The sequence below is a fragment of the Lepisma saccharinum genome, chromosome 28 (genome assembly GCF_977018435.1).
Source record: "Lepisma saccharinum chromosome 28, izLepSacc3.1, whole genome shotgun sequence".
NCBI classification, from domain to species: Eukaryota; Metazoa; Arthropoda; class Insecta; order Zygentoma; family Lepismatidae; genus Lepisma; species Lepisma saccharinum.
In genome coordinates, this window is record NC_139256.1 from 2,120,260 (window position 1) to 2,145,778 (window position 25,519).

The 25,519-nt window shown below is 35.7% G+C and overlaps 1 protein-coding gene across 1 annotated transcript in view; it reads left to right on the forward strand.

Moving 5' to 3' along the window:
• Positions 1-25,519, forward strand: part of fs(1)N (female sterile (1) Nasrat) — a 127,584-nt gene that overhangs the window by 58,517 nt on the left and 43,548 nt on the right. Inside the window, exons 14-22 of the mRNA XM_083114198.1 lie at positions 4,517-4,674; positions 6,685-6,867; positions 7,217-7,358; positions 11,861-12,084; positions 13,853-14,147; positions 15,181-15,302; positions 18,021-18,135; positions 21,661-21,774; positions 22,932-23,060. Coding sequence (XP_082970324.1) covers positions 4,517-4,674; positions 6,685-6,867; positions 7,217-7,358; positions 11,861-12,084; positions 13,853-14,147; positions 15,181-15,302; positions 18,021-18,135; positions 21,661-21,774; positions 22,932-23,060 — 1,482 coding nt within the window. The remainder of the gene's footprint in view (positions 1-4,516; positions 4,675-6,684; positions 6,868-7,216; positions 7,359-11,860; positions 12,085-13,852; positions 14,148-15,180; positions 15,303-18,020; positions 18,136-21,660; positions 21,775-22,931; positions 23,061-25,519) is intronic.

Sequence of the window (25,519 nt, forward strand, 5' to 3'; positions counted from 1 at the left end):
GTATATAATTTGAATATGTTTGAATTATAAATATTAATGCAGAAAAAGCATGAAATCTAATTGTAAAGTTGTAAATAATTTAAAACTTAAGATGTGCTCGATAATTTGCTGTGGAGGCACATACGAGTGAGGAGGTAGGATCCACACATTACCGATATCAACCTTAGTAGAAGTGATCAGCACTTGATACAAACTATACCTGTGATGCTCTGATATTGTGGGTCTGTGTACGCAAACACAGGGTTTCACTGATAACCAATAATCAGACAAAATTTGATGCTGTGCAATGAACATCAAGGCAAACAACATTTATTAACTCTTGTTAGTTCAGGCCTTGTTTTGGTACTACGAGCATTTGTTTTATCATGTTTGTGTACAGTTGTGTACTACAGATTCAATGTTGGCACTGACATTAATTTTTTCTCTAATATAACATAACGTTAGCATGATCCCATTTCCATATATTGCTGGCAGAGATTATAACGGGATCAGTGCTTGAAGTGAGGGAGGATGCAGGGGGGTGGTATCCCCAGCTAACACTAAAAAACAAATTCAATTAGATTTCAAATCAACAGCTGCAGCAGTAAAACTCCAGAAATTAACTTTCAAGATCAGGGTATAGAATATGCATCTAACATAAAATTTCTTGGTGTACAACTATCTGAAAATTTAAAGTGGGATCTACATATTGAAGCTACAACAAACAAGGTTAGTGGGTTTTGTTATGCAATAAGAACAGTAAGAAATGTAGTAAATCTAGAAGCAGCAAAAACACTATACTATGGCATCATTCACTCTGTGTTACGGTACAGCATCATTTTCTGGGGGAACATGAACAAAAGCATTACATTATTCAGACTACAAAGAAGAGCTGTTAGAATTCTGGCAAATGCTCCAACAGATGCACCATGCAAACCATTATTTCAAGAATTACAGATATTGCCAGTTCCATGCATATACCTATATGAAATCCTAACAGGCATGAAAATTTGTCAAAATACACACACAGCAAATAAGGACTACCACACCTACAACACCAGGGGAAAGATAGACTTACATATGGAATTACACAATATCACATTCTACCAAAGAGGGGTAACATATAATGCTATACGCTTATTTAACATGCTACCAAATGCATTCAAAAACATGGTCATTGCCAGTATACAAGTTACATCTAAAAAGATTCCTAAAGGTACATTGTTTTTACACAGTGCAAGAGTACGTTGACACCATAAGTGACTGGAATAACAACAATAATATAACAAAGTAGAACTGCCCTATCATTAGTTTTTTTTATTTTTCCTTTGCTGTTCGATTCCATTTATCTAGATGTAAGTATAGGTGACTATTTAATGCTCAATATATGTTTGTGTGTGTATATATAGTGTGTCCGTAAAGTCATGGTGCACTTTTGACCGGTCACAGGAAAGCAACAAAACAAGGTAGAAATGTGAAATCTTCACCAAATAAAAGGAAAACTCTCCAAGTTTCTTACCTATTCAGTGCAGTTCGATGTGACCTCCATTTGTTGCCCGACACACATCTAAACGATACTCAAGTTCTTCCCACACACGGTTAAGGACGTCTGGTGTAACAGAGTGAATAACGTCTGTGATTCTCTGTTTTAAATGATTAATGTCGTTGATATGTTCACTGTACACATGTTGCTTCACATAACCCCACAAGTAAAAGTCTAAGGGCGTCAGATCTGGGGATCGTGGTGGCCATGGCTGGACACAACCCCTGCCTATCCACAGCTGGGGGAATGTTGTATCCAGAAACTCACGAACAATGTTGGCGTAGTGTGGAGGCGCGCAGTCATGTTGAATAATGACACCTTCTGGAAATTGTGGCACTGCATACATTTCCAACATGTCAAGGTAGTTGTTCGCCGTCACAGTCTGCTCCGCAAAGAATAATGGGCCTATCACTTTATCATGCATAAGGCCACGCCACACGTTCACTTTAGGGTTGTTACATTCGTACTCAACGTAGGCACGTTCACTTTAGGGTTGTTACGTTCGTACTCAACGTAGGCACGAGGATTTTCAACAGCCCATATTCGGACGTTATGGCGATGAACATGTCCACAGACATGGAATGTCGCCTCATCGCTAAACACATTCTTCTGCAGAAATCGTTCATCATTGTCGATCTTATGAAGCATATCCGCTGCTGCGCAGTTCCTGGTGTTGCGTCATCACCTTTGTGCGCACACGCTTGCGCATCATAGTACGGAAACTTGGAGAGTTTTCCTTTTATTTGGTGAAGATTTCACATTTTTATCTTGTTTTGTTGCTTTCCTGTGACCGGTCAAAAGTGCACCATGACTTTACGGACACACTGTATATATATGTGTGTGTACATAATGTCGTAGCAGATGAATCTATTGTATTTTATATTATATTTTGCCTATAATTTTATAGATGTATTCTAAATGTACATGTACAATGAGACAATTCCAAACTTTTGTAAAGTTGAATGGATGTGAATAAATCAATCAATCAATCAATAACAAAGCATCCCCAAGCTGCCTCATTCACCACATTAAACCATAGGAACATCCATACAGTTCAACCAAACTTCTCCCAGCTGACAATTTCTGCTTTTATCCTTTTAGAATCCTCAAGAGGATTAGTGGCACATGTCACTCACCCCTAATGGCACCTTTGCTGGCAGCTCAGGCATTTTCATGCTTTTATGGTTAATGACTTCATTTAAGCTTCTACTTTTTCTGTTCTTACCATACAATCCTTCTTATATTGTGCAAGATCAATTCCAAGTTTGTTTAATTGAGCATCAGAATTTTGCTGAATAGCCCTGAACTCTTGATTTGAGCTCCTCTGTAAATTGGTGTAAACCTGTTGAGTTCAATAATAATAAATAAATTTAGTATAACTAAAAATAGGCCTCATTATTGGCAAGTGTTTGAATATTCTAATATTTATTTACTATGAAGGTAGTTTTATTAGGTTGTGAAACTTATATAGAACTTTATTTGGACATAAAGAAGATCAAGAGAGATAAACTATATTCATTCTTTGTTAGAAGAAAAGTTTGTCTCTGCATTTGCAACGGAGTGTTCTATTTCCTTACTTTGAAATTGAACTCTGAAACAATATTAACAATTATTTACAAATATAGAATGTTATTACGAATCTTGAAGTTGAAACAGTTGTCTATAGTCCGAAAAGAGAACATTTCCTCATTTTCCTAAAAACCTTACCGGTCCATTTTTGAGGACCGAAAAAAGAGGACACGTCCAGGTAAAAGAGGACGTCTGGTAACTCTAGCTTTGAGCTCTGATTTGATGGCAGCCAAAAGGTCAGCCATGCAGAAATCCCCATTTGGACCTGACATTATTAGACATTAACACCTAACCTCACAAACAAGAAGAATAAAATACAAGAAAAGACTATTGTAAGCTTAACCTTTTCAATGACTTACCTGACGTCTCATAATCTTCTAATTTAACGAGACAGAAGAGTGTAGTCAACCAATTCTGTTAAATCCCATATCTCGCCAATTACTTTTTACACCACAGTCAATGTGACTGGTAAATGCTCTCAGTTATAATACCCAGGCCTTTTTCCACAGGAGCAAACAAATCAGCATTTCCAAGGGGGCAGTGGCAAACAATGCTTTCCTAGGGAGGGAATAATGTTGATTTTACTTTATATGTAAGCAAACAAGATGAATGGACTGAAAATTTCACCCCTGTTTTGCAGGGGGCAAGTGTCTGGATATGCCCATGACCCTAGGCACATAATGATTGCAGGCCATGAGAGCCCCAGAGGTACTTGATGCGTGGAAAAATTCCTGCACCTTAGATCACGCACCTCAGGAATCGAACCTGGGTCTCCTGCCTGGCATTTGGACCTCCCTGGGTCTCGCTCAATAATTTGTGATATGTTAATAAAATAGGAATGGGACATAATTGGTTTCAGCCGAAATAGACATATCACTGAATTGGTAAAAAAAAATTTTTTTTCCCAATCCGATATATCAATAAATATCTTATAATTTAGTGCATTCTGCCATTTTGTTGTAAATTTTATGGATAATCTCCTTGCCTACTTTCTAAAAACAGCGAATGTCTAAATATGCAAATTCTTTTGCACTGCAGTCACCTCAAAACATTTCAAGGAGGTCAATGAACCATTCAGGCCTTAAAGGACTATTTGCAATTTTATATCGGATTGGTAGAATATCGGTTATTCATATCGGTAAACTTTATATTGGTACTTTATTGACCAAAATTCTGTATTTGCCCATCCCTATTTTTAATAAATATTGAAAATGAATGCAATGGGTAATAGTCACACAAGACAATGTAAATAATTGATATTCCTTAGCCTGGATACTTGCTTACAGTAGAATGCAAGATCCTTGACTGAGGAGGAGGCCAGGTCATGAAATATCAACTTATGTCTTTAAGCTGGTGAGTGTTGTTTATTTCCTTTATTTTATATTTTATCAAATTACTCCAGTAAAAAGTTTGCTCTTTCCCCAGGTAAAAAAATGTTTGATGGAGATGTTTCTGTAAAATATGCATCTTCAGAAGGGCATGTTGATTCCTTGGATCTCTATGATGTTGTGACGTTAGGATCAGATCAGAACTTGGAAGGAAAATTTTCATTTTCTGATGTTAATTTCAGTGGAGATATTCAGGTAATTTAGGAAATATCTCTCTCTCCCTCTCTTTCTCCCCCTCTCCCCTCTCTTTCTCCCCCTCTCCCCTCTCTCTCCCCTCTCTCTCCCCTCTCTCTCTCCCCTCTCTCTCTCCCCTCTCTCTCTCCCCTCTCTCTCCCCTCTCTCTCTCCCCTCTCTCTCCCCTCTCTCTTCCCCCTCTCTCTCCCCTCTCTCTCTTCTCTCTCTTCTCTCTCTCTTCTCTCTCTCTTCTCTCTCTCTCTTCTCTCTCCCCTCTCTCTCCCCTCTCTCTCCCCTCTCTCTCCCCTCTCTCTCTTCTCTCTCTCTTCTCTCTCTCTTCTCTCTCTCCCCTCTCTCTCTTCTCTCTCTCTCCCCTCTCTCTCCCCTCTCTCTTCTCTCTCCCCTCTCTCTCTCTCTTCTCTCTCCCTACTTCAAATACCTATATTAATGCACATTTAGTCACTGTTCATTTGATGTTAAAAATCATACAGGGTCTGCATAAGTCAGTTTAAAACTGCACCCTACGACGTGAGGGACCTTCACGATAAACTTCCATTCTATGATGCCCCTCTACAACCAATGACCTGTTTCTTGCTAAGTTAGGTGACAGGCGTTGTCTCTAGAAACATCAGTGGTGTTCATGCGAGTGTGTTGACTTTTAAATGAGCACTTCGGAGAGAAGAGGTACTGTACACAAGATCTGGCACACTCGTTTGAGATAAAGATCAGCTTTGGAGCCGATCAAGTGTGGCAGTACAGCCAGCCGAAGTAAAGGTTCGGGAAAACAGCACATTGCAGTGTTGCTTACCACGAAAGTCTTTCACCGGATGCAGGGAATTTTCTGACTTGCCAAGTGAAAAGAAACTGTTACAGGAATTTAATTATTAATGCAATGCAATGTCCTATTTTAAAAGAGAATGGCGAGAAAATATCAGGAAAATATGTTCGAGATAATCAGTATCCCATAACTAATCCCCCCCCCCAAAAAACTGCCTCAATCCCTTCACTTTGGAAAGCTGATGTTCATTTGAAAGCAGAGGGGAATGGATGATGGGTCAGTTACCTTTTTACCTAGATTAACGCAACAGCAAAGTAGACGTTCACCAAAAGAACCCGGGTTCAAATTCTGACCTGAGCATGGGTGTTCATTGTGGGTCTCCCTTCATCAATTTTCCCATATCATAATTCATCTTCTTCATCGCGATTAACTAAAAGTGGAAGAAAAGCGAAGCTAACAAGAAATAAATCAAATTGACGTTCTAGATGTGGACGGGAGAAAATAAACAATCCAAGGCAATAAGAATATCAAGATCTCCAGATTTAATTCCATGTGATTTCTCCATGTGGAAATTATGAAAGGTTTTGCCAGGAAGCTGTGAGATTTGGAACAATTGAAAGAACTCGTAAAACTTAATTTTTCAGAAATATTCAGTTGTGTAATAACATCTGTAAATCAGTGTCAAATAGGTGTAATAAGTGCATCAAAAATGATGGTGGCCATGTTGAACAGTTGTTGTAACGAGTAATTTATATTTCTATGTAAATACAAACAGTTACATAGTTTGCAGTTTTGGTAAACTGACTTAATGCCGATCCCTGTATTATAAACTTGTAGAAGGTTTATTGGAACTAAACCCACTATTCAATGTGTGTTCATCGGGTATCAAACCTGGCTGCAAGGCGATGACATTACCACCGTGCCATCGGAGACACCTAAAGGACAATGACGTTTTGCGTCAACTTAATAGTCATTCTTGACCTGGCAACCTTGCAGGTCCAATGTCACATATTATTATTATTATTATTATTATTATTATTATTATTATTATTATTAATATATATTGAGCGGGCGAGGTGTACATGGTCTTTATTCCACTGACAATGCAGCCTGCTGCCATGAAAATTTCCAAAATGTCCAGTGTCTGTTGTTTGTCTCTTCCACTTATATATATTGGTAAGCAATTTTTGATTTTCTATATGAATTGATAAGTTATCAGCTTGTATTTTAAAATGCATGCATGTTTGTTTCAGGTGGATGGAAACATTGACGAAAGATTTATGGAGCTTCTATTCAAATACCAAGATCTAAACAACTCAAAGTTAGTTACTTCCAATGCTGTGTTCCACAATTTGAAAGTTCTTGGTAATGTTTACATACAAAATTCAATTACTGGTTACCCATTGACAGACTTCACAGGAAACATTGTATATAAGGTTTGTTTGTATTTGTGTGTGTGTGTGTGTGTGTACACTTACTGATAATGTATTAAGATAAACAATAAAATACATGTAATATTGAAATGCTTCTCTTTTACGTATCTTAATCAGTACATTGTTTACTTTTTAAAAGTTAAGTCATCGTCGGAAGTGTTTCAGTACAAAATGTGGCGGACATTGCTTTAACATTGTAGGTTGCATATATTAAACTTGTTCCTGAATTCATCGACCACAATTATCTCAAGAGCAAAATTATCACCTTATAAACCATGCATTATCATTAGTATTAATTTATAATTGTCAATTTATCTATGGTAGAAAATAATAACATCTTTTATTTTTCCAGGACAACAACCATGTTGTATTAACTGGTCAGAAGGAATTTCCTGGAGATGTTTTGGTTCATGAAAAAATTGTTATGAATGGATTTATTAATGGCTACGATTCATCAGACTTTATTACACATGATACAGAACAAACTATACTTGGTAGGAAATATTAAATATATTTATATTTAACTTCGTTGTGATTACAGATTTCTTTCTTCCGTATTGACAATTAAGAAACATAGTAATCATAGTTTATATTAATTTGATGTGCAGATGAAAACCACCTTTGAAATAAACCTGCTGCATTGTATGGCTTTACAAAGCTTGAGAGTCAGTGGCGTACGCAAGGGGGGGGGGTTACCGGGTTTAAACCCCCCCCTTGACCTCTTGAAATATTATGGAAAATGCTGTAGAAAAAATTAAAAATGGCTAATTTATCAGTCAAAGATCTGCGACAGTAATAATAATAATAATAATAATAATAATTTGGATTATTATTCCCATGCAGCATGAAGAAAAACACAACATTCCAAACACAATCTAAGCGGCCGCAAAGTTCAATTTTGCAATTTTCTTTTGCAAAAAGTCGCGCAGTGACTCTTGCAAGAATTGTGAAAATTCCTTGCTTCGTCCTTATTGCAAACGTTCTTCCCGGTACTGATTTCACATCCCCTTGTGAACTCTCAAGTGATGCTGAGTCTACATCCACATCATTAAATAATGTCGAAGAAGTCTTTTGTGAATCACCTAGAAGGGATAAATGTGTTGGAATGTCTATAAACTTACTTTACAACGAAAACATAGACTCAGTGGAATTTAGCAACATGTATTCTCGTGCTTCATCATCACCCTGGGTGAGTTCCATAGGTAAAGGTAATGTAAATTCCCCCGTGTATATAGCACCGTGCCATGAAGTCACACATAGTGGTGTGGTGGGCCCCAAAGATTCTTGATCTCGAACTATTTTGCAGGTGATGTGATCAGCACCATGCTCCGGCAGCCTTCATCCCCCAAGGTTGCTCTCAGATACCCATAGGCTGGGTGCGGAGACAAGGCTGGATAAATTCCAACCAATTCCGGGAATCGAACCCGGATATCCCACGAAGTTGTCAGACTAGACCAGCGCGGCTCCTTGAATGAGTTTCATATTTCGATTATTTCAATAAATTTAATATATTTGCTTGTTTTTATGGATTTTCTTCACACTTAAAATGTCTCACTTATCATATACAAATAACCGTTGACTAGACAATTATTTTGAAACAAAAGAATTGTAATTTTGTTCTATTTCTTTCATAAATAGCAGCTGCATTAGTAGTAATTAAACTAATTAATTAATTATAAGAATTATTAATTAATTTATTATTATTATTAATTAATTAAAGTATAATAAAACAATGGAAATGTGAATTTGTAGAAAGTTTTCGAGATAACACCCCCCTTGATGAAATCCTGCGTACGCTACTGTTGAGAGTAAGCGTGCTTTTGTCCCACAGAAAAAGAGAACCTTTCTCTTTCCAGTCTGGTACACACAGACAAGTACCAGACAAGTACATCTTACATGGTCAGCTAATAGTATTAATGCAAGAAACATTAATATTATTTGAGTTGCAAAACGTTCACAAATATTCACTAAAAAGTAGGGATGGACTGCTATGAACTTTGGACCGATATCAATAAAGTACTGATATAAAGTTTACCAATAACAAATATTCCACAGGTCTGATATAAAATTACAAATGGTCCTTGAAGAACCTTAGTAGTTCATTGACATCCTTGATAAATGTGTTTCCAAGTGACTATAGTGCAAAATATGTTGTATATTTAGACATTTAAAAGGTAGGGTATGGAGATTGTCAATAAAAATTATATCAAAATGACATAATTTTGCACTAAATTATAAAATATTTACATATATATCAGATCGGTAAAATAATCGGTAATTTTACCGATACACCAGTATGACTATATCGGCTGATACTGGCGAGAGTACAGATTAACCTATCACATCCCTACTAAAAAAGCAAGTTTGATCCAAAACTCCTCCCTCCACTTCTCCTGTTCGACAGGATGCATATATGCTATTAATTTGCTGGCATAAATCCAATTTCCATGCAGCAGCCCTTGCATAGTGGTAAAACTGTCACCATGTAATCCAGAAATCAGATTCGATACCTGGTGGAGACATTGAGGTTTGCATCCCACTTCAAACTGCAGTTCCAGTACCGATTAGCCTAGCTGTGCATAAGATGAACTTAAACGGACTTTTGAGCAGAACAGCTCTTGAAATATGTTGTACTTTCTGCTATCTAAGAAAATTTACATCTGTTAAATAGAAATGGCAAATATCTGGTGTTAACGTAAACTATTCTTTACCTGAGGAAGCTTTGCCTCCCTTACGTCAACTTCTTTTAACATGTAATGTGAATGTCCACCGAATTTCGTTGTCTTTTTCTTGTCCATTATTGCATAAGAAAAACATGATTAAAAAACGGATATACAAATAGAGAAATGGATAAGATCGCAGGGAGAGCACAGAAGATTATTAGGAAGGAAACCAAAAAAGAGGATGGGGATCAAAAAGAAAAGGAAGAAATCGAAAATAGGAAGGTAAAATACGTTGGCATCCCTTACCATCAAATCGTATCGGAAAAGTAACGAGAGATTTCGGAATCGTTTGTGGGATGAAAGCACCAAAGAATGTAGAAAAATACTTCACCGATTATAAGAAAGGAAAGACAACTAGGGAAAGACTGGAAAAACAGAAGGGGATTTATCGAATAGAATGTCAATGCAGGAAGGAGTACATAGGACAGACAGGTCGAAATATGGGTAAAAGATGGAGCGAGCATGAAAAGGATATAAGGGAAAAAGTTCCCAAAACGGGTCTCTCAGAACACATTTTGGAAAGTGGGCATAGAATCGCAAAAAAAGAGATAATTAGAAAAGAAAGGAGGAAGTTAGGAAGAAACGTGTATGAAACAGCGAATATTTGTAGGGGGGGGGGGGGGGAAGAATAATCTTAATAGGGACGAAGGAAATTTGGAAGAAGGGTGGATCAATTTCCTCAAAAAATGAGACAAAGCCTGGAAGATTGAACCCAATATCGGTTTCCACGTCACTCCGGAAGTTATGCAAGCTGCACAGGAGGAACGTGAATTTACGTTGGATTTGTGACGTAATAAGGGGAAATAGAGAACATTTAGGGGAGGGGAAACACTCCTGGAGAATTGACCTTCATGTGGATTATGATGCACAGTTAGGTAGGAAGGGCCGAACCTGCAAGTTGCTTTGTTTTTCAAGCAGGTTTTTTAGATTTTTAACTCTTTTTAACTTTTTACCTGTGAATAGGTCTATTGTACAAGTTTTCTTAGGGAACGACATTCTTTTTATGAACTTCTAATAGAAAAAACATAATATTTTAAATGTATCCAAACCTACCCTCAACCACAATCCTCATATTACATTTTTGACGCAGTACTATGTCAAGTATCTAGTTTTTTTATGAACCTGAAGGAGATAGTCAATCTCTGAAACGTCGTTCTACAGGAGGAACAATATACTCACATACGTAAGTACAATTTTTAACTTTCCCTTTTTTATATATGTAATACAGGGTGAGTCAAAAGTCAGGTTACATAGGAAGTTTTCCTTGTCCAGTTTCCTGGTGCATGGATCGGTCGCTATGGTCCTCTTGGGTGGCCACCATGGTCTCCAGACCTGACACAAATGGATTTTATTCCTTTGAGGTCATTTTAAGGTCAATTCAGTTAAGATTCAGAACATCCAGCATCTGAAGGAATGCATTGTGCAATGTGCAGTCATGATTGTGCCGGACGTTCTGCAAAAGGTTCTGGAAAACTGGAAATGCCGCGTGCACAAATGCATTGATGTTCAAGGTGCACACATTGAAGATATACTATAAATCCCTATGGAACCTGACTTTTTACTCACCCTGTATAGTAATTTAATAGTTACCTGTTGTAGAATAATAACAGAAGGGAAACATGATGAACACTACCTGGTAGGCAGAGGGGGGAGAGTAATGGAATTATTTTTTCTAATATGTATTTCACTTTTAACCCAGATGCACACTGGGTAAATATTACCCACAAGGAAAATTACTTCTTAAGTCTGAATTATAAATATCTATGATCATAACCACTTTTCATAGATGCAAAATAATCTAACACCACTAAACCACTAAAAATAACTGTGTTAGATTATTTTACATGAATTATAAATCCTCAACTTACGATTTAACAACGTGGTACCATGTTTGGCACCTAAAGTTTTTTATTTTATTACCTGATGAAGGAAGTAGTACAGACTTCCGAAACGTCGTTCTGAAACATTCCTACTCACTCACTTAAGTTATTTATATATTTTTATTTGAATTGATAGTGAGTATTTATTGAATTAATTTCATTAAGTTTGAATATTTTTATTATGTAGTCCGAATACCTCACTGGAAGTACTGAGAAGGGTTTAGCCACTCGTTAGAAATGATCAAACAATATATTGCAAATTTGCTTGGGTAATGTTTACCCATTTCTTTTCAATAAACTTATTTTGATTAAATTGTTATGAATATCATATAACTTTACTTCTGTTAGTTCCACTGGATTCTCTTGCTTAACATTTCCTAATTTCAATTTCAGGTGAGAAAACATTGTCAGGACATGTAACTTTCAAAGATTTGGAAATAAGTGGCAGCTGGGGCAAAGTAAATGTTGATGAATTGTTGGAAGAAGTTGTGCTCCTTTCTGCACCACAGAATATTGAAGCAGGAATGTCATTTGAAGCACTGGAAACAACTGAGCTTAATTTTAAACAAGTAAACTACATACTCCCTAATGAAGTAGCAACATCTACAAATGAACAGGTATAATTATACATGCATGAACTTCGTGCTTAGATGCCCTTTTTAATTAATAATAATCAGTGCGACTTCAATTAGAAAATTTGTGTTAAATACAGAATAAACAAAGCAGTTTCTCTTTATTTCATAATTTCATACACGCAGGAAATGTATGGTGTGTCATACCTGAGTCCTAGTCCAGCCTATATTACCCACTTAAATTTCTTCATAATTTTTTGTTAGAACAAAAAATTTTCAAAGATTTAAAGTGATACAAAGTTGTGATTTTTCATGTAAAATACAAAACTATTTTATTTCATTCTGTTTAAAAGTGTTCAAATTCTGTCACTTTTGCTTCCATGAACACAACTAATGTACATTTATTTATAAGAACCACTTAATTTGTTTACTCTAATTCCTTTTTCTCTTTAGTATATATTGTCACTTACCTGATCTTCCTCCATTTCTTATTTAAATCGTGCATTGTTGCAAATGGAGATGTGAAACTTTGTCATATCATAACTGAAATTTTCTAAAACCCACAGGTAAAAAAAAAAAAAACATTTTTCTCATTTGCAGAGCTTATGCCCCTACATGAGATAGCAACAATATGTTGCACAGTGTTGTATGTTAATGTGTGGTGGCTTTGGCACTTGAGGTAGCAACTGATTATGGGTAAACTGAAGCATCACTCATTTGCATGTGTTGAATCTTTAGCAGTTTTGTCACTTGAAAAAAGAAAAGGATTCTGCTATTACATTGCACTTATTATCATGGTTATTACATTTGCAAACTGTAAACATGCAGTATTTTGTATTTATCACAATCCACGTTCATAATTTTGTAGAGCCTGCCAAAGTTCAATTTTTGGATGTGTGTAAAAGAATAGATCGTGAATGGTTGTCAGTCAACTAGCATGAAACACTTGAAATGCTACTCTCCTGTTTCCCCTGTCTACTTTTTTACTCTCAAACTACTATTTTGATTCTCAGAATATTTTTACCATGGTATTGGCCAGTATTTCTGATTAAATTGAAACCAGTACTTTGTAATGATAATGCAGCCAAGAATTGTAAGCTCAATCCTGGTACAATTATATTAATTTCTAATTGTCTACTACCTTATGAGATATATAGTTATTCACTTTGTTACATATTGTAATCTATTCTTGTTCTGTAGACTACGTTGTTGGCATTTTAATCTGCAGTAGCATAGAACATGTCATCTTACATAAATATATAACATATTTAATCATAATTAAAGTTACAATACATATTGCATATATGTGATAGAGAGAAAACAGTGTTAAATATGGTGTAGAAATTACTCTAAATTCTACAGTATGTTACTAATAGATAGTTTTTATTTTAAAAGCTCGGAAGCCTATTCACAATCATGTGGCTGATATCCCAAGAAAACCTAATCATCATTCATTGCGAGGAAAGCTTGAATTATTATTTGTTTTTATTTTTGAACTTGTATCACCCATTTTTTACAACACATTCCTTTGGAGACATTACACTTGTTTTTTTAAAACTAATTAGTGAAAAACATAATAGAAGACCATAGCAAATTATGGTAAAAATGCAGACAAGGGGTCAATAGTAATTATGTTCAAATTTATTGTTACATATCTAAATTCATTTGGAGAAATTAGTTTACATGAACTTTATTGTGCAATATCAATCCTCTGTATTCAATACTATTTTTGTTAAGTGTAATAGTACATTCTCCAAATGAAAATGTTGCACTGTTCTTGTATTATAAACAATTGTGTGTTTATACTTATTAGGTATTCAAGAGCAGTGTGAACTTCAACAGCTTGGAAGCTGATCATTTAGAAGTTGAAGGAAAGCTCCTGATGGGCAGGATGATTGTTGGAGTCAACCTTACAGATCTAGAGTTAAGGCATTTCAGTCTGACTCAAGATCAAACTATAACTGGTGACTTTATTGTGAACGAGGGAGTGATTGAAGGTGACTTGGATACAGATATTATGAATGGAATTCTCCTCAGTGATTGGTCTTCACAGGCATTGTACAGAAGCAAGGATGAACAAATATTTAAAGGGAATTGTATATTTAATGGTAAGGAACTGTTTAATGTTATTTTGATGCAAAAATAGTTACCGCAACGAAATATTAACCTGCCATTGCCTGTGTAAACTTCAGTAAATTTCATCAAATTACATTTTGAAAATATCAACATTGGGATATTTTGTTAAAAACTTCAAAAAATTCAGAGTTCATTCAGAAACTGTATTAATAAATATCAAGAGATTCATGTATATGTTTTTTTATTATCTGATAAATATTTTGCCTTGACTCGCTCACTTTCATTTAATGCTTGTAATTAGAGTTTCGTTGAAGTGTGAGAGCAAAGTGTAATTCTCGTCTACCTTCCTTTCCGAGTATCCCCATCAATATGATCAATCCAAAGCATGAGTCATCACTAACACTCTCTGAGCCATCTTTGTTTCAGTTGTCTAGAGACATGAGAAGAAGGGAGCATGGTGCTCACCCACAAGGAACTGTGTTCTTGCATAGTAATGAGTTAACAATATATTTTATTTGCTTCTTAAAGAAAGTAAATCATTAAAGTGTGTATGATTCATAAACAAAATGCACATGTTGCATAAAATTCCTCATCTGAGTCAAATTTAGCAAACAAAATTATTACAAATACAAAAATATGTTGAGTAACCTGTGAGTAACGGCATGACAGATCTGACCACAAGTAGCACCGGGTTAAACAAGGAATTTTATTATTGTGAAAACTGAATATTTTTTAAGTTGCATACTTTCTTTGGGTTATAACTTTATTAATTAAAGCTGGATGTAAAATTGGCAACCCTTGATAATGAACCAAAGCCTACAGATTAACATTGATAAGAGCTAAATAATTTGAAAAAACAAATGTATAGTTAGAAATGCCACTTTTAAACCAGGTCTCAAACCAAGACTGCACATAAATATCCTTCACGAAGCTCCAACAGTGATGTTTCTAGCTATAACTACTTTCCTTGTGCTGTTCATAAGCCATATTATTGCATGAGTTGACCGTGACTTTCTTGTTTACTGCAGCCTCTCCAGTTTTCCTGTGATATTCTTTATCTTTCAGAATTACTTGTTACTGGTGATATCCAAACTGCTCAAGTTGATGGTTTTCATTTGCAAGATCTTTCCAAGAATGCTATCTGGGTTAATTATGAAAATTCTGTTGAAGGAGATCTGATATTTCAGGTAAGTCTGCAATGATAGATATGTTATAGTGATCATGTATTATACATTTATATGTTTCTTCTTTATATGGTGCTATTTTGGCCAGCTCAACAATATTGTGCCACTGCTTTCTATATTTTGCTTGTTGTCTCCAATTTCTAACTTTCATTCTCCTCAAATCATCTTCTACGTCAGCTTCCAATTTCTTTTTTGGTCTTCTTCTTAATCTAGATGCAAATGGTTTCCATTTTGTTATTCTTTTAACCATTCCAGCTTCCTCCATCCTTTCAATATGGTTTATCCAAGCTATCCTTTGAGATTTTACTTCTCTTACTATATTCCTTTATTTTATCAATATATCCAGTTCACTATTTGTTTTTCGAACATACATTTCCTCATTCACCATATTCGGTCCAAATATCTTCCTCAAAACATTTATTTCAAAGATTAGGAGCTATTCTTAAATTTTTTCTTCAATGTCCATGTCTCGCATGCATAGATAACACATAGTTTTATAGAATTAAGTTTTAACTTAATGTTATAATTATTAACTTGGTGGTGAACAGGTTATGTGCATAGTAAGCTAAATTGCCTGCCACTATCCATTCTTTAATCTCCTCTTCCATAGTATTGTTGATGTTTAGTACGGAACCTAGATATTTAAAACCATTGAAATTTTCAATTTTATAAATATGGAGAAACTAGAACTCACTTTATCCACAAAACTGTTTTATCATCTTTGTTCTATTAATTTCAGTGGCCACTGCCATCCTCATTGTAACTTGCTGTACTGTTGCTTGGCATGCATCTTTTGTTTGTAGTTCTCAGGCTTCCGCTACTTGCGCTGTTGTTAACTGTACATCTGTACCTATGTCGTCTGCTATTTCCCAGTGTTAACTGTTGTAATAGGGGAATGCAAGTGTGGTGTGCCTATCCGCTATCGATGTTCAGCTTGTGCGGGAAGTGCATTATGGCATGAGTTTCCTTGATTTTGGTGTGTGGGCAGTGTGTTTCACTTGACCCTTTTGAATTTTATGGCTATTGTATTTGATGTGTTTGGCAAGACCAGTAGTGGGTTGGGCTTTTTTTGCATCCATTAGGTGCTGTTGGACTCTTTCATTAACAGATCTGATGGATCTGCCAATGTAATGTGCCTTGCACTCGCACTCTGCATCATATACACCTGAGTTATCAAGGGGGGAGCGGAAGTACTGTTTGTGTTTGTTTAGTTTATCAGCTATTTTGGCATTGGGTTTGTGCGCTACTTTGATGCCATATGGGAGAAAGGCTTTGGATATGCTGTTGGAAGTGGTGGGATGGTAGGGGAAGGCAAACAATTTATATTGGTCACTGGAGGTTGATTGAGGATGGGTTGATTGTGACTGGTTAGGTTGTCTGACCTGTATTTTCGCTTTACTGCAGCAAGTGGAAAGTTGTGCTTCTGTGTAGCCATGTTTCAGGGCTATTTCAGTGATGGTGGCTATCTCATACCATAATGCACTTCCCGCATGAACTGAACATCGATAGCGGGCAGGCACACCACACTTGGATTCCCCTACTACAACAGTTAACACCGGGAAATAGCAGACGACACTGGCACAGACGTACAGTTAACAGTGCACGTAGCGACGGCTGGAGAACTGAAATTAATAGAACAAAGAAGATAAAACAGTTTCGCGGATAAAGTGAGTACTAGTGTCTCCGTATTTATATACTACCGTGTCTCTCTTCCCAATTATGAATTCAATTTTATTTTCTTCAATTGTAACTGGTCTTTCAACTGCAGGATTTCTTGACCATTTCATGTATTTTGTTTTAGGTGTATTTGTTATCAGGCCAGCTTTCCTTGAGTCTTCTACTAAATTTTTGAAGGTATCTTCCATCAGTTGCCATGTTCTGGACAATATTAATATATCATCTGCGTACGCACATACTTGTTTTAATCTTGTTGCTATTGTGCCTCTCATGTCTTGCTTTTTGATAATTCTAGCAATAGTTTTTGAAAAAAGCATAGCTGACAGGGATCTCCTTGTCTTACCTCAATATTAACTCCAAAGATTCCTGTAGTTTCATTGTTTATTCTAACTTTAGCAGTTCTATTTGTTAAGGTCATTTTAATTAGTTCGATTAGTTTATTTGATACTCTATATTCCTTTAAGGACTCAAGAATAGCGGTCCTTTTTACATTATGAAAAGCCTGTTTGTAATCTATAAATATATTATGTATTGTGATATTGTGCTCATAACATTTTCGTCTATTTGTCTGATTACATGGATATTATCTATTGTAGGTCTGTGGGGTTTGAAACCCATTTGGTATTCTCCTAATTATTTTTCGATGATTTCTGTAAGCCAGTTGTACATTTGTATTTTTATATGTTTGAGAGTTGAAAATATGTATCCAGCAAAATACACATCCAATGCAGTTGTTCTTCATTAGTTATCAAAGTTCACTATCATTTGCATTTCGGCCCATTGAGGAAATGGCATTGCATTAGTTTTCAAATGTGTTTTCTATAATTTTGAATTCTCTTTCAGTAAATTTCATCAAATTGTATTAAATTGTGAAAACATCGACATTGGAATATTTTGTTAAAAACTTTAAAAAATTCAGTTCATTCAGAAACTTTATTAATAAATAACAACATATTCGTGTATATACTTTTTATTAGCTGATAAATGTTTTACCTTGTTTCTTGTAAATTACTGTAAGTAATTGGCATATATTTTTCTTCTTAGAATGAAGTTACCCTCTCAAGTTTAAATACAAAGATAGGTGTCGTAAATGAACTAAATCTGGAAGACTTCTTTGAAGATGCTATTGAAAAGGGCGAAGATTCTTTGGAGTTTACAGGTAAATTTAATGTTGATGCTTCGGAACTAGAATGGGAAATTTCTCACTTTCCGTATGATTCTTAACTTAAGAACATGTAAGTTTATATTAGCTGATGTGTCTTATCTCCATACATTTCTTTATATATTGTAGAATGAAAATGTTAAATGGTTCGAATGCTAATAACTCTGGACTTATAAGTGGTACAGTATTCAACCTACATGTACGTAAAACAGCAATTTTTGGGCTGTCACTGAATTTACTTTTTATCATATGCTGTATAATTTAATATTTTACAAGTGTAGCAACATTGAAAATTCACTTATACTTGCCATTTAGAAACTCAACTCCCTTGCACATCAGTTGTTTGAGAGCTAAAAACCTTCCAAGTGGCTTCTCATTGAGTAATGGTCAACACCAGAGTCTACCACTGTTGCTTTCAAGTAGCTCCCTAATTGACCTCACATTGCTGGGTGCCCTACTGAAAATTCTGTCTACTGTTTTCAGTAGATCTACAGGTGTTTTGAAACCCCTACTGTTTTCAATTGATGAACTGTACTGCTAATATTTTCTACTTGTTTTAGTAGTCCAACTGTGTCTACTGTCTTAAGTAGCTGATCTGTACTCTTAATGTTTCAGTAACATAATTGTTCAACTAACATCTTTTATTGTGTTCAGTAAATGGCTATGTGAAAACAGTATCAGTAATGAAAAAAATATGACTCGGCAATGAAAAACTATCTATTCCTGGTGTAAATAAATTATTTTATAGCGCATTGTAACAAGTATTATGCATTATTATTCATATTGTTTTTTTTTCAGTACTGTAGTTTGAGTTTTTGATTTAAGTCCACTTTATGCGCAGATAGGCTAATCAGGAGTTGACCTACAATTTAAAGTGGGATCCGAACCACTGTGCCATGTGCCTCCACTGGATATTGGACCCAGGACCTAGGATGCCCTTCAGTACAGTAGCTCGCTCTACTGTTGATGTACAGTTTCAGTACAGTAGAAGGCATTTGAAAACAGTAGAATTCGTCTACCGAAAACAGTAGAAATTTCCTGCAGGATAACCACAACATTTGGAGCAGATACTGAACTAAAGACCAGTCAACATTAAAAACGACCACCTAGCACTTATTCTCAAACTGTAAAAGATATACACACATATTGCAGGTAAAAATAGATGAATTGACAAGAACTTCCAAATTCTGCAATCAGATTTGGCTAATATTAAGTTTCATAGGTTTGTCCATGGCTTAATGTGAGTCAGCTGTTGCAGTGTGTCACATGTTAAATCAAGTTGTAATAGCTTCCTATAATGCCATTTTTTTTTTCAACATACAATTATTTCATATTACTCATTTTAAAGTCCAGTGTAAAACTATACCATCATTCCTATTGCAAATATTTTATAATTATTAATTGTCAGTGCTGGTTTTTTGTGTACCAGATGATAAAAATTGTTCTTAGTAACCTTTGAACTGATTTCATCCAGTTATTTTTGCTACAGGAAGTGTGTGTAGATAAGTTTGCATGCACAAGTGTCCACTGTACTTATTATCAGAATTGGTGAATTTAAATATCATGTGAAAAGCTAAAGTTCCCTGCACTCATTGCACCATGCCATGAACAGGTGCAGATCCACGGGGAGGGCAACTGCCAGGCTTTTGGATATGTTATGCCTAATATTTTTGAAGACCCAAATGTTCCGTCTTGTATTACCAGGCTAGAGAATATTTAAAGTCCACTTAATATTTATATTTTACTGCTCACTAACTAACTCTCTAGCCTTCTTAAACCCGAAGGTTCATGGCTGCAGCAACACAGGCCTTCCATCTGTCCCTATCTTGAGCAAGATCTTTATACTCTTTTCCATCCCTACCGATTTCCTTTAGGTCCATCTCAACGTTGTCCCTCCATCTTCATCTTGGCCTTCCTACAGGTCTCTTACCATCAGGTTTCCCAACAAGAATCCTGTGAACTCCTCTTTCCTCTCCCATTCGTGCCACATTGCCTTCCCACCTAAGTCTTCTTGATTTAATTATTCTAATAATATCTAGACATGAATACAAATTATGTAGTTCTAAATTATGTAACCTTCTCCACTCACCTGTCTCCTCATCCCTTTTAGGTCCAAAGATTTTCCTAAGGATCTTATTTTCAAATACTCTCAATTTCGGTTTTTCTTTCAATGTAAGGGACCAAGTTTCACACCCATATAATACTACAGGCAAAATTACTGTTTTGTGTATTTGAACTTTTGTCTTCTCGTTTAATATCTAAAAAACTAAAAGTTTATGAAGAGAGAAGTAACATGCATTTCCTGAATTAAACCTACTTTTTATTTCCTCTTTAATATAATTTTCACTTGTTAATATTACTCCTAAGTATTTGAAACTATTTCAAACGAGTTATCAATAATTAGATTTTGATTATTACCTAACACTTGGTTTCAGCCTGTAAGGATATATTTAGTTTTCTCTTTGTTAACTTCCAAACCTATCTCTTTAGCAGTTTTGAAAAATATTTTAGCATTATTCTTAAATGTATTTATATCATCCCCTAATAAGTCTACATCATCTGCATATGCTAACAACTGAGTCATACCATTTAATTTTAGTCCTTCGTTAGTTTCTTTTACCTTCCTAACAGCATATTCTAAGGCAAAATTAATGTATCTCTACTGCTCAAGATACCCTAATAGGAACTGGATCCGATCCATTTTGTAATATGCCTCGAAAAGGAATCAAACCAGAGATCCCTTGAGAGAAGAGGTTTTAGTTTTCTCTGTTTATTAATTTTACTCCTCATATCTGAGAGTTCGGTTTACCATGACAATGTGAGGAATTACGATAAAGACCAGTAGCAGTGATTAGGGTGGCAATTGCCCCATACTTTTTGCTGATGCACTGTAGCCTCTTAATGTTAAGCCTTGTGTACATAGAAAAAGTAAACTGCCCTTGTCTCCCTAGTTTTGGCACCTAATCACTGCTACTGACCAAGAGACAATAATAAACCTCTATTCCAACCCTGGGCCCTATTTTTGCAAAATAGATTTTCTAGAACGTGGAAGTCATCTTGGTTCCTGTTTACAGTATGATAATATATTGTTTATATTAAACAGTGTAGGCTAGAATTGATTCTCGGTGGTGATGTACCAGGCTGAAATTTGCCCCCTCAACTGTAAATTCTGGATCTGCCACTGGCCATGAAGCACATAGAAGGATATGGTGTTGGGGCACCACACGTTCTGAATCTCGGCCACATTTGGACTGTGATCAGCACCATTCTCCTGCTGGTTTTACTACCCCACCCCAGAGTTGCCTTCATGTATTCATTTGAGGCTGGGTGAATCTCAGGGCTGCTATATGCAGGGCCAAGTCTGAAAAAACCCAAACAGAAAACCCACCCTCAGAATCGATACCATGTCTCCCACGTGGCAGTCACACCCTACCAACTAGGCCACCTAAGCTCCTGGAATTTAAATATGCATCATGTATGTTTGAGAGAGCAGAAGTTATGGTGAAAATTCTGTACTTGCAGGTTCCAAAACTTTTGTGAATGGTTTCAGTGTAGCTATGGATATTGATATTGACACACTCAATAGTATGGCTGCTTCAGACATCCTTACAAAATCAAACGATCAAGACATTGCAGGTATTTTTTTTCAATTTTCCATTGCTATAATATGTTAATGGCACGTTTGTGTTTGTGAACATTTTTATGTAGCAGTGCTTATTTCTAAACAATTAGATGTATGAAAGAAATACAGTAATCGAATTATAAATGTAATTCTATAAAAAGTACTACTTCCTTCTTTAAATGTAATAGAGGGTGAGTCAAAAGTCAGGTTGTCTCGTTAATTGTCCATGAATGGTTGAATGTCCAGTTTCCTGGTGCATGGAATGGTCACAGTGGTCTTGTTGAGTGGCCACCGTGGTCTCCAGACCTGACACCAATGGATTTTTACCTTTGAGGTCATTTAAAGGCGCTCGTCTACTTAGTTAAGATTCAGAACATCCAGCATCTGAAGGAACGCATTGTGTAATGTGCAGACATAATTATGCCTGACATTCTGCAAAAGGTTCTGGAGAACTGGAAACGTTGCATGCACAAATGCATTGATGTTCAAGGTGCACACATCGAAGATATATCATAAATCCCTATGGAACCTGACTTTTGACTCACCCTGTAGAATTCTAAAATAAACATTAGATTATGTAGACAGCTAGAAGCTCCCATCATTGTTTGAAACAAATAATAGGAATGTTTGTTGAGGCTATGCCACATGCAAGGCCTTTGTATTCCATAATGATTATTTCAAAAATTGACTGATTTCAAGAAGTGGGTGCTATGATAGGTGGAAGGAGATAAAATATTAGCTTTTTAGAAAGTCTTGACATTCCTATGCCATAAAGAGACTGTTTTAACATTGGCTAACCACCATGCATTATTTAAGTATCTGAATTAGAGTAATTTTTAACATAATATTTTCATTCACGAACATCTATATCAAATGCCACAGTACTTACAGCAATTCAGTATTAATATAAGATATTATTTTAACAATTTATAATTTGGATATCGTAAAGAGCCAATGAAATTTAATGGCATTTGTGGGAGAGTGTCACTCAACATCAAATTAGAATTAATCCATTTGCAAATTGGAAACTCTGTTCATGGCTCCACTAAATCTCAGTGATGATGGGAAGTGAAAAATAATAATATAAGCTGTGCTCTTAAAGAATATTTTAACTTCTAAACCACATTATAAAGTGTAGGTTCTGTGATAAATGTTTTGTCCATTCCCCCAGGTACATTAATAATCAAAGGAGATGTAGTTGTTGAGAAGTTGCTGAATATAACAAATTCTGTGAATGGAATATTATTGCAAGATTTACAACAAGGACTGAAGCCAAGGGATTTCCAATTTCAATTTCAGGGTAATGACATTAATATTAAATGAGTATGATGAATTTATTTTGAAAAAAACACAACAATTATAGTTTAATGTAGGAAAATCTCATTTTTTTAGAGTGGTTCAATATGAAATCTTTAATGATACAACAAATAGTGTAAAATTTACTGTGATAAGATATTCTGCTGACTTGATGTAATAGCAATAATAACTTCTTCTCTTGTAATAAGAATATGATTGGACATGAAAAACTCATATTATTTATGTAAATGAAGGGCCAGGGGGAAAAATGCAATTTGGACAAAAGTCAAGAAACAGGATGCCGAATTGTGACAGCTGTAAATCATTACGCCTCGAGTGTGAGAGACTGAAACTGGAACTAGCGTCAAAGGAAAAAATTATCGACGTTCTGAAATCGGTCTTTCGAGATGTAGAAGAAGAAAGAAGGATTGCCCAAAATCTGTGCGAGACAAATAAGCAAGATAGTTGGAGTGAAGTAGTGAAACATGGGAGAGTTCTATTCAATCAGCACTATCCATCCACTAATGCCCCAAAAGTAAAGTGCTTGGATAATTCATTCGAGCATACCAACCCTTTTGCAGCACTGACCAATGAACCTGGTGAAATCGAAAGTGCACGCAATCAGTGTAGGGAGCTTAAATACCAAGAAAGAAGAAAGAGGCATACAACAGACCCAATCAATGCACTTCGAGACGGGAAAGTTCAAAGTACTACAAAACTGAAAATCAAAGAAAAGAGACCCAAAGCAGTGATCTTCGCCGACAGCCATGGGCGCCACCTGGCCACCAATATGAAAGATTTTCTACCAGCAATGAAAATATATGGTTCAGTAAAACCCGGGGCAAAGTCAAAACATGTACTAGAAGCAGCAAGGAAGGACTGTTCAAGGTTCAGCTCAAATGACTATGTTATTATAGTCACTGGCTCCAATGATATTGCGACAAATCAGGGCAGCGATGCAATAATGGCAGTACGTGACTCACTAGGTTCACTGACTCATACAAATGTAATTGTAACTACTATACCCCACAGATATGATCTCATCCCTCAGTCGTGTGTAAACATCGAAATACAAAAAATAAATAAACAGATGAAGAACACTTGTAAACACTTCAAAAATGTAACCATAATCGACCTTGACACAATGAGCAGAGAATATCATACAAGACATGGACAGCACTTGAACCACAAAGGAAAACAGTATGTATGTCAAATGATCCATGGTATTATTAACAGAAAATCACAGGAAAATCAAATCATCCCACTCTGCTGGAAAAAGTGTACTGACACAAGGAAGTGGATAAGTGGAGCAACACTAGTTGAATCCGACAAGGAAAAAACACAGAACACTTTGACTGAGACAAACAACAAGAGCAGCAAGGAAAATGATAGGGTGGGTGTAGAAGCTAGCGACTTTGCTATGAAAACTGTGAGTGATATTGGTTTCATGGAAGAGAAAGGGCGGAAATCAAGTGAAGAAAGTGAGGAGAATGGCATAAACCAAAGTGAAATTGAGGAAGAAACACATTCTTCCATGGTAGAAGTACAATCTGAAAACAGGGATTGTGCTACAATCAGTCACGACACCGAAGATAGCAGTGAAAAGTGTAGTGAAAAAGTGAATGCTCCAAATGTACGGTCATCTCAACGGAAGAAGTGTACACCCAGTAAACTGAAAAACGATTTTTTATGGTAAGTGATAAGCATACTTATGATAACCAAATCCCCAATAAAAACAGCCTGCGAAACCAAGAAGGAACGATTACAGTTCTCCATAACAATGTACAGAGCATTTCCAACAAAATTGACCAACTGGAAATAATGCTAAGTGAGTGCACACCAGATATATTTGTAGTTACTGAACATGGTCTCAGGTCTGAAAATTATAAATTATGCACAATTACAGGTTACAATCTACATGCAGTCTACCACAGGTCAATTCAAAAAAGTGGTGGCACTGCGATCTTCATAAAAAATAGTGTACAAAATATCAAAAAAGTGTTAAACCTTGACAAATACTGTATGGAAAATATACTAGAAGTTAGTGGTGTAGAGCTTAATATAGGATTAGATACATTTAAGATTATAGCAGTATACAGATCACCAAACAGTGACATAAATCTCTTTGTAAATGCTTTGGACAACATGCTAAACCATTTGACAAAAAAACATACGAAACTATTAATAGTTGAAGATATAAACATAGATCTTCTAAAACAAGACACAAACTGTGCTCAATACTTGGATACCTTGAAGTCAAACAACCTAACTCAAATAATTCAAGAACCAACTCGAATAACAGAAAGTACAGAAACCCTGATTGACCATGTAATAACAAACATACAAACAAATCACATTAAAGCTGAAGTCCTACATACGCTTATCTCTGACCACACGTCTCAAAAAATTACAATACAAGGGAAAAGGTTAGAATACTCAAAAAGTTACACAATAGAATGTAGG